Here is a 13,246-nt window from a genome sequence, read left to right as displayed (position 1 = left end):
AAGAATTTACTATTTAAAAATAACTAAGTTAATCTTGAGATTCCTCTTTAAATGTGACAGATTCTGTCTAGTAACCACTCACACCTTAAAACAAAAGATTGGTGGTGACTCCTTTAGTCTATATCTAACTATAGATCCACAAATCTATACATTATGACGATTACCTCTTGGCAAATCCTCATCTCTACAACTAGGTTACTATCAGCTCCTGCTTGCTGTTCTTCATGTCAGCTAAGTTTTAATGGTGTGATTTTGGTATTTCACTTTGCGTAGTGAGAGTGGTGGTCTCTGGCTATGATCATCTGTGTTTTCACTGTAATAAAAAGATAAGTTTGAGTTTATTATCTCATATATATGAAAGGAAAAACATATACTAGAAATCAAGGTTGTACTTGATATTGGGATTCATTTTGCAGTTTTCCTGCAACATTTTGCAAATTATATTTTCTTTCATTAATCTTTTGAGTTGACAAAGACATCTTTATTGCCTTTTAGAGAATATTAACTGATTATTTAATCGTTATAATTACAATTTACCACATACCTACGAGTCCCTAACAGTCCAAGCACTTGAATCCAAGGTCTTCTGTGCTTAAAATATTACAGTTCTTTCCTTTTAATCGTCTTCTGATGTTGACTGCTTTCAAGATCCATAAATTTGTTCTTATAGTAAGCTTGTCTGTTGCATATTGAAGAATATGTAAGATCAGTACAAAAACCAGAATCAAGTGCAAGTTTTTTTAGGTGCTTAATTTCTAGATTAGTCTTCATTCTTACTCTACAAATACAATGGCTTCAGGTTCGCATCTCCACACCTCAAAAATCTCCTTGCAAAATATCAATCAATTCTATTTTCACCCCTCCTCTGATCATTTCTCAAATCACAAGAATCATGGGTGTTTTCACTTATGAATCTGAGGTTGTTACTTCAATCCCAGCAGCCAAGATGTTTAAGGCTTGTATCCTTGACGGTGACAAGCTCATTCCCAAGGTTGTTCCTCAGGCATTTAAGAGTGTTGAGTATATTGAAGGCAATGGTGAGCCTGGCAGCATCAAGAAAGTTACTTTTGGAGAAGGTTAGTTAGTTTATACTTGCAACTAAATACTTTGGATAATATATTGAATTAGAACTTACAAGTAAAGTTCCCTTTTTTTTTTTTAATTTGTGAAACAAAAGCTTAATATTTGCCTTTCTATATGCAGGAAGCCAATTCAATCACGTAAAGCAGAAGATAGAAGCACTAGACAAAGAAAATTTTGTGTGTAGTTATAGTATAATCGAAGGAGATGCTTTGATGAACACTCTTGAGAAAATCACTTACGAAACCAAATTAGAACCCTCTGCAGCTGGGGGATCCATATGTAAGACTACTAGTAAGTATTACACCATTGGAGACTTACAGCTCAAGGAAGAGGAAATCAAGGCAGGCAAAGAAAAGGCCTCGGGAATGTTCAAGGCTATTGAAGCCTACCTCTTGGCAAATCCGGAAGCCTACTAAAAATCCCAATATTGAGAATTTGAGATAGCGTCCACTTCAATGATCATACAATGTGGAATGCATATGTACCTTTTTTTTTTTAAGTTTCTAGTTTTAGCAGTTGTTGGTCCATATGACCTTCATATTGCTAATAAGAGTTCACAGTTTGTCCTGACTACCAGGAAGCTTGAACTGAAAATGTCAACTGCCAGTAATAAATAAAGGAGTATCGAATGTGTTTAGCTTTAAATTAAAAGTTGTTTTGCGATCAAGCTATCCATTGAAAATGATGAGTGCATTATCTTCATCTTTCAAGATTTACTAGTTATATATCCTGAACATAACAAAGTCAAGTTTTAGAAGAAATGTGAGACTAATTCTGACGCGTAAACTAGTTCTTTTTGGACATTTTGTCCGGAAAGTTAGAAATTCGTGATTGTAGTTAAATTGAAATTAAAATTACATGATAACTTTTACGAGATCGATTAATAAAAATTCTTTGTTTGAATGCCAGGTAGTATGAACAAGGCAATAAATATTGACGTCCAATCTTGTGCCGTAACTTGACTTTATGTTTCGTTTGTTTTCCTTTTCCCTTTTGCTTTTCAGGATACTTGAATGAAATTTAAATTTAAATTTTAATATTAAATACACTAAATTCAAAACTTTCTTAATTCCATGAAAATTAATAACACTAAAATAATTTAGAATGGCAGGAATATATATATACACATATTCTTTTAGTTTTTCTTTTCACTTAGGATAATAAACTAGAAAATCAAAGTTGCCTTCGTTAAAATCAGAGTTTAACTAACTTAATTTATATAATTATTTTTAACATTCTATAAATTTAAATTTTAAATTTCGTATATTTTTCCTTATATTTTTACTGCGACTGCTTTTGTTAAAAAAAAATTGCCTTTGTCTTATTATATTGAAAATTTGCAGTCTGTTTTGATGATCAAAGGCCACACCGTCAAATGTAATTATTTCTTGATCCAACCTTTCTTTATGTTAGGCAAAAAGTTCTAATCCAATTAAGTCAGCAGAAGTAAAATCAAACGATTAATCAACCATATAAGAAATAAAAATTTAACGTGGTTCAATCCAACTAACTTACGTCCATGGATGAGAGAAAAGATTTAATAGTTATAAAGAATTACAAATATACATCAAATCTTTCTCACTTACTATTAATACTCATAGACCCTCTCAATTTCCTTTACTTATATGGAGTATTCTCAATACAAATAAATACATACTGCACTAATGCACCATATCAATGTGCACTCTCTCAGTTTTCATGAGTCCACTCACAAATATTTAAATATACATACCAATAAGACATAAATTTCCAGTAGTCCTATGGGTTGTCTATCCTATAAAACCCTATAATTTTCTTACATATTTTTCTCATACCTAACTCTATTGTAGACATCACAATTTGTCTGGAGTTGTAACTATTTGATATGTTTTCTTTTTAGTAAATGTTATAAAAAAATGAAAAAGGAAAAATTAAGAAAGTTTGGGGGTGGTTGAATATGTCTGGGACTGTTTCTTTGAATTATAAAGTTTAGATTAAATTAAAGTTTGAAGTTTGAATTAAAAAAAAATTGAAACTCTTTTTAGTTTAAAGTTCTTATAATTTGAAACTCTATAAATACAAACCTAGATTCAATAGAGAGGGATATAAAGAAAAATCAAGCAGTACGCAAAAAAGAAATCTAAAGACTTACGAGAGTTTAGATTTAGGGAAAACAAGAAAAAAGGGAATCAATTTAGTCTATGGGTTTTTGGCAAATTTAGGGAAAATCTAGGTTTCTAAAAAAATCTAGGAAGTTTTTTGGGTTGTTGAAGTTTTTGATCAATTTCTCGACAAACTTTGAAGTTTCTGTCGTCGTTTTCTAGAAATAATTGCCCTGGTTTAGGTTTTGTTGGGGTTTCTAGCTGGTATTCAATAGCTTCTTAGAGAGAGAGACAGACAAAAGATAGGGAAGAGAGAGAAGGGATGAAGGAAATCTAAGAAAAAAAGAAAATTTGGGCTTTTATATTGGAGGAAAACGATGTCGTTTGGATCAATTAAAATCCTTCAAGATTTGTGTGCCAACCAAACTCATAGCATATGATCTATTCTAGTTGCAGGTGTTGAACTGTGATGTGAAGTCGAGCCAAGCTTGGAGCTGTGGCCTTCAAGCGATCCTCTATGTCTTGGGCTGCATCCTCTAAGCTAAGCCGATCCAAGCTTTCCTCTTTGGTAATTATTTTATTTTTTATTTTTATCTTAAGTTATTTATTTAAATTTCAATTATTTTTTTAATTTATAATTGGATTTTTTTATTTTACTTGTAAATTCTATTTATTTATTTATTTTAAAAAAAGAAAAATATTTTTTTAATCCTACCGATTGATTGGAGGATTTTAATTTTTAATTATGAATTCTACTAAACGATTGGAGAATTTCTTGATGAATTTTAAGAAAAAAATTATTTATAATCTTACCAAATAATTGAGGGATTCAAATTTTTGCTAAATTTTATCAAATTATTAGAGAATTTAATAACTTTTTTTTAAAAAATTTTCATAAATAGATTTTCAACAAAAATCTCACCAAACGATTGTGGGATATGCATTGTTATAAATCTTACCAAACAATTGGAATATTTTATTGATTGATTTCAAAAAAATGATTTCTTAGAAAATATATTAATAAATTCGATGATGTAGCCTCTTCAGAGTGAGACATGATTCTTTATGAATACTCCTTATGTAAGAAAATTATCTTAAATTGCTACCAAATGATTAGAGTACTTTTAAGAATAATTTTCAATATTAAATTTATTAAGTAAATTACAAACATATTTTAAGGCTTGGATAATATGAATCAAACTGTTACATCATTTGATAGGTGTTGTGAGAATGCTATAATTTTCCTTACACATAACTGTACTCTCGGATTTAGTCTTAGTTTCGTAGACAAAAAATCTACTTTTTAAAGATATCTAAGTTAAGTTTGGGATTTCTCTTTAAAAAAAGATAAATTCAGTTAGGTGACTAATAATACCTTAATAAAAAATATTGATGGTGACTCCTACGATTAGGTCTAGCTATAGGTCTACAGATCTATACATTATAACACCTATAAAAATTTCATATATTTATAAGCATATTAACTTACCTATCAAAGATTTTTTTTTTTTAGAATTCTTCTTCTGTAAGCTTTTTATCCATTAAGCAAAATTTAATCAATCTCAAACAAATCTGTTATGAGATTTGAATCACTATTCCAACACTTTTTTTTTCTTATAGATGTCTAAAGATTAAAATATTGAAAAAATTCTTAAATTTTATTATTTTATTTAAATAAACTCTTATAAATTTTCTTTTACTTAAATAAACTTTTATATTTTGATTTACAGTTAAATAAACTTTTATTTCAAATTTCTATTGCAATTTTTTTTTTAGTTCTCTTTAATCATGTAAAAATTAAATTTTTATATAAGTAAGGGTTTTATTTCAAGCATTTTTTATAGTGAGAAACTAACATCTTACTTGTATTATTATGTATTATGTTAACGACTAATTTAAGTATAAATTAAATATTAAGAGTTTATTTGAATACAAATTAAAAGTTAAAAATTTATTTGAGTATAATAAAAATATAGGAGCTTATTTAAATAAAATGATAAAATTCAAGATATATATATTTTATCATTTTAGCCATGTCTAAACCAATTAATATCATAAATGCTAGAAATTTAATAGATTATTTGTTTAAGGAAAAAATAAAAGTACTTAATTAAACAATATTATCCATGTAATTAGTCAAATTCGAAGTTCCCTATCAGCACATTTGATTATTCCCTATATTTTTCTTTCTACGCATATATGTAAGAATTTTCAATAAAAAAATCAAGCAAATACATAGTAAAGGAATTGGAACAAAAATGACCAATTGGAGATTTACTATGAAAAGTTCTAATGCAGGATGCTTCTTTTGACTATTGCAAATTCTTTGAAAAGTAGTGACTAGTTGGATATATCCAACAAAAAAAATGAAGAAATTAAAATTTTCAACCTCAAATGCAGTTTATAAATACCATCTAGTTCTCAGTTTCTTCCTCACACCTCAAACAATAAGTTCATCATCCTCTTTTCTCTCTTTTGTATTGTTTAATTTTGAACATTTTCAAAATCCTAGTTTAAATTTCAATATAATTTAACTTAATATATTTTATTAATCAAATATGGGTGTTTTCACTTATGAATCTGAGGTTGTTACTTTAATCCCACCAGCCAAGATGTTTAAGGCTTGTATCCTTGATGGTGACAAGCTCATTCCCGAGGTTGTTCCTCAGGCTTTTAAGAGTGTTGAGTATATTGAAGGCAATGGTGAGCCTGGGAGCATCAAGAAAGTTACTTTTGGAGAAGGTTAGTTAATTTATACATGCAACTAAATACTTTGAATAATATATTGAATTAGAACTTACAAGTAAAGCTCTTTTTTTATTTTTTTATTTGTGTAACAAAAGCTTAATATTTTCCTTTCATCTTGTAGGAAGCCAATTCAATTATGCGAAGCAGAAGATAGAAGCACTAGACAAAGAAAATTTTGTATATAGTTACAGTATAATTGAAGGCAATGCTTTGATGAACACTCTTGAGAAAATAACTTATGAGACCAAATTAAAACCCTTTGCAGCTAGGGGATCCATATGTAAGACTACTAGTAAGTATTACACCATTGGAGACTTTGAGCTCAAGGAAGAAGGAATCAAGGCAGGCAAAAAAAAGGCCTCGGGAATGTTTAAGACCATTGAACCCTACTTTTTGGCAAATCTTGATGCCTACTAAAAATCCTAATATTAAGAATTTGAGAAAGCATCCGCTTTAATGATCATACAATGTGGAATGCACATGTGCCTTCATCTTATTATATATTGAAATTTTGCAGTCTGTTTTGATGACTAAAGGCCACATCGTCAAATGTAATTATTTGTTGATCCAACCTTTCTTTTTTCCTTGTAGATGTCTAAAGGTTAAAATATTAAAGTTTTTTTAAAATTTTATTATTTTATTTAAAGATACTCTTATAATTTTTATTATACTTAAATAAAATTTTATATATTGATTTATAACTACATAAACTTTTATTTCAAATTATTATTGTAATTTTTTTTAATTCTTTTTAATCGTGTAAAAATTAGCTTTTATATAAGTAAAGTTTTACTTCGAACATTTGTAATTGTGAGAAATTGATGTTTTGCATTGGGATTAAGGGAGAGCTGAACAAAATCCCTAAGGTATTGGGCAAGTTGAATAAAGGAAAAGTGATAGGAGATGATATTTCACATAACATTGTTGATCCTCTATATCCTCCAGGTTATGGCCCATATCAGGCCCAATTCACTCCAAGCTTTCTATCACAACAGTTTGCATTTTCGATAGGCTATATTTGCTAAAAAATGCTGCCCACACCTAGCAAAGAGAATGTCCAAAGCTACAATAACCTTGCCCTTGTTGAAAGTTAGTTGCACCGATCTAAGTTCCTAATTTAGATGTCCCAAAAGAGAAATTGAAAATGGTTGAGGCTTTGGTAGATTCAAAAGGTGATTACAAGATGAACATGTTTGAGGAGAGGTTGCTAGTTGTTGAAGTGATAGATTTTTATGGCTCCATAGATGTTGTCGACCTTTGTTTGGTCTAAGATGTTCTGATTCTTTCAAATTTTAAAGTTTCAGAGTTTGAGAAGTACAATAGTAGTAAGTGTCTGACAATTCATGTCACCATGTACTATTGAAAAATAGCTACCTACAACAATGATGAAAAGCTATTGATGCATGTATTCCAAGACAGCTTTATTGGCTCAGTTGTAAGGTGATATGTTTAGCTAGATCGAACTCACATTTGCTTTTGGTATGAGCTTGCTCAGCTATTTATTAACCAATGTCACCACATCATTGACTTAGCCCCCTAATCACCTTTTTTTACAAAGCATGAAGAAGAAAGTAACAGAGTCTTTCAAAGAATATGCCCAATCGTGGAAGGATATAATTGCTTAGGTCTAACCACCATTGATTGAAAAAGAGACAACAGTTCTATTTGTGAGTACTTTGAATTCGCTCTATTATGAAAAGATGATAGGGAACAAAACTAAAAACTTTACTAACATGGTAATTTTAGGGGAGATTATTGAAAATATTGTCAAGAGTAGCAAACCTGAAGAAAAAAAAGCCAGTAATACCAAAAAATGGGGGATGCCCAAAAAAAAATAAAAAAAAGAAGCTGAAACCCAAGTTATGAGTTTTGAAGGGCAATAATTTAGAGGTTATGCTTTATATCCACCATATGTTCATTCTGTTTACTACTCGACAATTAGTAATATTTTACAAGTCTCTTACTAGCCTCATTACTCAACCATGAATAACATCTTCCCAAGTCCTTATCAACTAGTTTTTCAAGCACCAGTATATGGGCTTAGTTTTGTTAATACACCAGTTTCAAGGCCTAACAATTAAGTGAGTAGTTCAGGAAGCTCTAGGGGCAACCAAGAGAGAGCTCACATTGATCTTATCCCTATAACTTGTACTGAGCTATTTTTAGAATTAGTTAAGAATGACTTAGTATCTCTAATTCTTTTAGAACCATTGAGGCCACCCTATCCCATATAGTATAATGTTAATGCCACATATGATTACGATAATGGGAATATGGGTCACTCTATAAAAACTTACCCTGTTTTCAAGCATAAAGTGTAAAGTTTGATTCGAGCAATCTTGGTGAGCTTAAATGAATTAGGAGAGCTAAATGTCCACAAAGGTCTTTTGCTTGATCACCCAGAGGCATAATTTTGAGAAGGTTGATTGAAACTGCATATTATCTCATCATTTCTTCATAATGATGATTTGTTTTTATGTATTTGAATTCTATCTTTTTTTTCATCATTTTAATAAAAATGACAGATATGGTGCATTTTCATGATATTTTCTATTTCGTATAAATTACTGTTATATACTTTTACCTTCTCATTTTTTTTTTCATATCCATTCTTTGATTTCAAATAATGAATGTTTAGACAGTCATGATAATAATTCAAGATTTGATTTTGAAAACTTCATTCATGATGATATGATTGATAAATTAAGATTGTTGATCCATTGGGATTGCTAAATAAAATAAGATAAATTAGCAAAGAATTTTGCTCATTGAAAGATGAAGTTGATGCAAAATGTAATCTTTGTTTTTGGCCAATGAATGTTTTTCATTATGAGTATTCATATTTAAGATGAGAAATAACCATATTTCTTCTATCATTCACAAAAAGAGTAAAATTATCCTTTGCTACCCTATTTGAGTTTTGTTAAAATTTTCTTTCAAGGAACCTTATACAAGGATCACCCTACACTAGGGCACAGTTTGATAAGCTTGAAAAGTTGGTATCCTTAGTGATTTTAGGGGCAAACCCTTTTGATGCTTAAATCTTTCTTGAAAAATGATGAAAATTGAAAAAATAAAAAAAGAAAAAAAAAGAATAAGAAATTGATAGGGCAAAATATCAAGGTGTTTTACATGAAAAAAAAATTATCCTTGGTTTGATTACCCTTCAAATACATTTTCGGCTTATTTTATCCATTTCTTTCATAACCCCTCACCCTAACCTACATTACGTCTTTTAAAAATTCATTTTGATCAAATATGAATACTCGAATTAGAGAATCATAATTTGAACCAAAATAGGTTTACCATTAGATTGTTTGAGATTTTGATCAAAGTGTCACTAATGGATAAAGGGAAAAAATAAATAAAAAAAAGATGTGCAAAAATAAAAAAAAATGAGGTAAAAGGAAAACTTAAACTAAAAACTCAAAAGGGTGAGTTAAGTAAAAATAGAGATTCGGGAAAACAGTTTCATTTGAGGATCCTAAGAATATGGATAATGATTGGCTTACAGATTGAGAATACCGATGGAATGTGTTTTTTAGAAAGAATTCTGAATTAGAGTTTAGAATTATTTGAATAATCATTATTCTAGATGTTAATACTCTATTTTCGTAATATTTTACTTTTATTCATCCTTGATTTGTTTTTGACTAAATTTTCTTTAATGAATACTCATTTTCCTTATTCTTTACGAAGTTTGCATCCCCTAGATGAATTGAGAAAATGTATTATATTTGTCATGTATTAGAATAATGATAAATAAATGAATGTGGGAGTTTTGAGAACCTTGTTACTACAATTGGAATTTCATGGCATTGATGTATTAACATCTGCATTACATACATTGTGTTTACATTGTATTTAAATCCTTGATAATTGTATTTCTATCATGGTTGGGGCATGCATTTACATCATGTAAGGAACATTTGAATTATTGTATGACATTTGTATTTGTATCATTCAGTGAGAATAAGGGTTGTTGCATTTGCATCATTTAGAAGGCATTTGCATTATTTGCATGACATTTGTCATTGTTGGGAGAAAATATTTGACTTTTGATTCCTCGAATTAGGAAGATCTTTCATGTTGAGATTTTTGGATAAAGAAAACTTTCCAAACTTATAAAGTTATAAAGCCTTTGTTGAAAGGAGCTTTTCGAATGTGAGTCTTTGAAATTTTGGATGTGAAACCTTAAAATTTTTTCGAATGAGAATCCTTGAATATGAAGCCATAAAGTTTTTGAAAAAGAACCTTTGAAACCTTGGATATGAATCTCTAAAATTTTTTGAATGAATCTTTGAAAAATTGGATGTAAAATCCTGAAAATTTTCAAATGAGAATTTTTGAATTCTAGAGGTGAGCCTTAAAACCTTTAATGTGAATCCGTAAATTTTTCAAATATGAAAATTTGAATTTTGGATGTGACTCACTAACAAAAATTCTTTGAATGTGAATATTTGAATCTTGCATTACAGTTTGGTAATCTTTACAATGACGAAGTTGAATTTTTTACGAATTTGAAAATTCTTGCAAACCTTAGATTCTTGCGAATATTAAATTCTTGCAAACCTGAAGTTCTTGCTAACCTGAAATTCTTGAGAACTTGAAACTCTTGTGAACTTGAAGCCTTTACGAACTTGAAGTTCTTGCAAAACTTAGTTCCTTGTGAATCTAAAAGTTTTACGAATCTAGAACCTTTGTGAAACTTGGTACCTTTGTGAATTTGGAACCTCTAAAAACTAAAATTCTTGCAAATATAGAACCTCTGCGAAACTTGAAAGCTTTTCGAATCTGGTGTCATAACATATAGATCCAAAAATCTATAACTGGACTTAACAAATGAATGAAGTCGCCACTAATATTTTTTACTAGGTGTAATTGGCCACCTGAGGAATCTATCGTTTTAAGGAACTCCTAAGCTTGACTAAAAGTCCCTAAAAGAACAGGTTCAGGTTTACTAACTAGAACAGGGTTTAGGAGTCGGTTGCATGTGAGGAAGGTTATAGCACCCCCCAAATGCCCATCCTAAAGATGATATCATTTTATTTTAAATTTATCCTAGGATCTTGAGTCTAATGGTTTCAAATTTATGTTAAATATTGGAAATAATTTTTAAAATTATCCATCAATCTGGTATAACTCTTAAAAAAAATACTTCATCACCTTGAGAGTATTCAAGAATCCCATTTGATATCTTGAAAAGGCTCTGTCATTGGAAAAATTTTTGTTAATTTATTTTTTTGTTGAAAATATATCTAATTATTCCACAATTTGGGCTAAATTAGAAATATATATTTTTTTTGAAAATTTCTAAATTTTCCACAATTTGGGCCTATGTAGAAATTCTTTTTTTTTTTTTATTATTTCTCTTTTTTTCTTAGAAAGAAAATAATATGAAAATTATTTTTTTTGAAATTTCATTTAAATTATTCCATCATTTGGGACAAATTTAAAGAAATTTCTCACCTAGAGATTTCTTAGAAAATTTATCATTTGAAATTTCTAAGATTCTCATCCTTGGATAATTATCAAATATTTTCAATCAAAATTTTTATTTGGAAAAGAATAAAATTACTTATATTGAAATTTCATCTAAATTATTCCACAATTTTGGCCAAATTTAGAGAAAATTTCTCACCTAGAGATTTCTTAGGAACTTATCATTTGAAATTTCTAAAAATATCATCTTTGGGTAATTCGTATTTAATTTCAAAGTTTTTTATACTTTTATGTTTTTTATATTTTTTAATTTTTTTGGTTTAAAAATAAATATTAATCATTGTTATTGAAACTTTATCTAAATTATTCCACCATTTGGGCCAAATTTAGACAAAATTTTCATCTAAGAATTTTATAAAAATTTATCATTTTAAGTTTTTATAAATTCCATCATTGGATAATTAATATTTATTCTCAAAATTTTTATTTTTATTATTTTTTTGTTAAATTAAATCATGCAAAAATACTAAAAAAATAAACACATAAATAAAAGAAAAAAATTAAAAAAATTAATTAAAAAAATACAAAAAAGAAACGGCTTGGCTCAAGGTAGAAGAAATGGCTCAGAAGCATGACTCAAAGACTCGGCTCAGCTCGACTCGACTGGAATGGATTGGCTGAAACCCAGGTTAACAAATTGGGTCACGATTGGGTCGGGTTAGCCAGACATAAATGCGTGGATCTTGGATATCTACTAACGTCCAAAATGTCATTGTTTTACGTTGGTATATAAGGCTAAAATTTGATCTTTCTTCAGATTTATCCCTTCTTTCTCTCTCTCTTCCTTTTTTTCTCTCTTTCTTTTCTCTATAAAATTATAGAATTCGGTTGAATTTCTACCAAAATCTGAAAAAATATCAAAAACTGAAAAATCTCCCCGAAAAATTCAAAGTTGGCCGAAAAGGTTACCGAAAAATTGATTGGATTCTGGAATTTTTCCAAAAATTTTCTAGAAAAAAAAAACCAACAATTCAAAAAAAATTCCTAAAAATCCTTAAACTATTTATACTATTTAAAACCCTTTTTGTTTCTGTTTTCTTTGTATCATGTGTATCCTTTTGTTCTATTCAAGCTTATATTTATAGGCATTTATCAAAAGAGTTTCTGATCAATGCTAATTCCTTTTTTGATTGGGATTTAAGATTATCAATCCTTGAATCCCAGTCCAACCCTACCACCCCAAATTTTTGATAATTTTTCATCATCTTCTAGAAGAAAAGAAAAAAAATTATATATAAAAAATGAAAACAAAATTCAGAACAAAGAAACCAAGAAAATAAAAAATAAAAATGAAAATAAAAAAATTATTCAATCTACCCCATTTGGACTAGGCCCAATTGATTCAGGCCTGGACCAAACTGGGTGTCTACAGCTACCCTTCTTTACATATTTTTTGTGAAATAGGAATTGTGCAAAGACGTAGACACCTTGCAACGTGATCATCCCAACAAATTCATGATTTTTTTTTTTGAAAAAGTAAACAAAGCTCCTCTAAACAGAGGCTCAATGACTTGGAGAAAAATAAATTGCTCCTCTAAATAGAGGCAACAGAACTTTGGGAAAATAAATTGCTCTTTGACACTCATGTCCAAAGGAGTTATAAATCATGTTTGAAGGAATTTTAGAAGATTATGCTCGAAGGTCTTACAAATCATTCCTAATATTGAAAAATATCCTATTTCAAGGATTAAAATCTTACCTTGCAAGCTTTTTGAGGATTAGAAGCTCTTTCATAAAAAAGTTTTCATATTTATCTTCTTCACGTGGGATCTTGGAACATCCCTGTGCCATACCTTTTCAAGTGCAGTGTACGCTATGCACTAGACATTTAA

At 29.1% G+C, this 13,246-nt stretch overlaps 2 protein-coding genes across 2 annotated transcripts; both read left to right on the top strand.

Annotated features, from left to right (window-relative positions):
• Nucleotides 1-892: 892 nt before the first annotated feature.
• Nucleotides 893-1,499, top strand: LOC149512697 (major strawberry allergen Fra a 1-2-like). The gene is made up of 2 exons (XM_089751788.1): nt 893-1,076; nt 1,204-1,499. The coding sequence occupies exons 1-2, from the start codon at nt 893-895 to the stop codon at nt 1,497-1,499; spliced, it is 480 nt and encodes a 159-aa protein (XP_089607914.1).
• Nucleotides 1,500-5,722: 4,223 nt separating this feature from the next.
• Nucleotides 5,723-6,329, top strand: LOC149512696 (major allergen Pru av 1-like). Its single transcript, XM_089751169.1, has 2 exons — nt 5,723-5,906; nt 6,034-6,329. Exons 1-2 carry the CDS (start codon nt 5,723-5,725, stop codon nt 6,327-6,329), a joined length of 480 nt encoding a protein of 159 aa, XP_089607295.1.
• Nucleotides 6,330-13,246: the final 6,917 nt, after the last annotated feature.

This window comes from Durio zibethinus, chromosome 22 (genome assembly GCF_047325235.1).
Source record: "Durio zibethinus cultivar Kanyao isolate XHJ-2024 chromosome 22, ASM4732523v1, whole genome shotgun sequence".
NCBI lineage: Eukaryota > Viridiplantae > Streptophyta > Magnoliopsida > Malvales > Malvaceae > Durio > Durio zibethinus.
The sequence above is the reverse complement of the archived record's forward strand: the minus strand, read 5'-3'. Positions and strand labels throughout refer to the sequence as shown.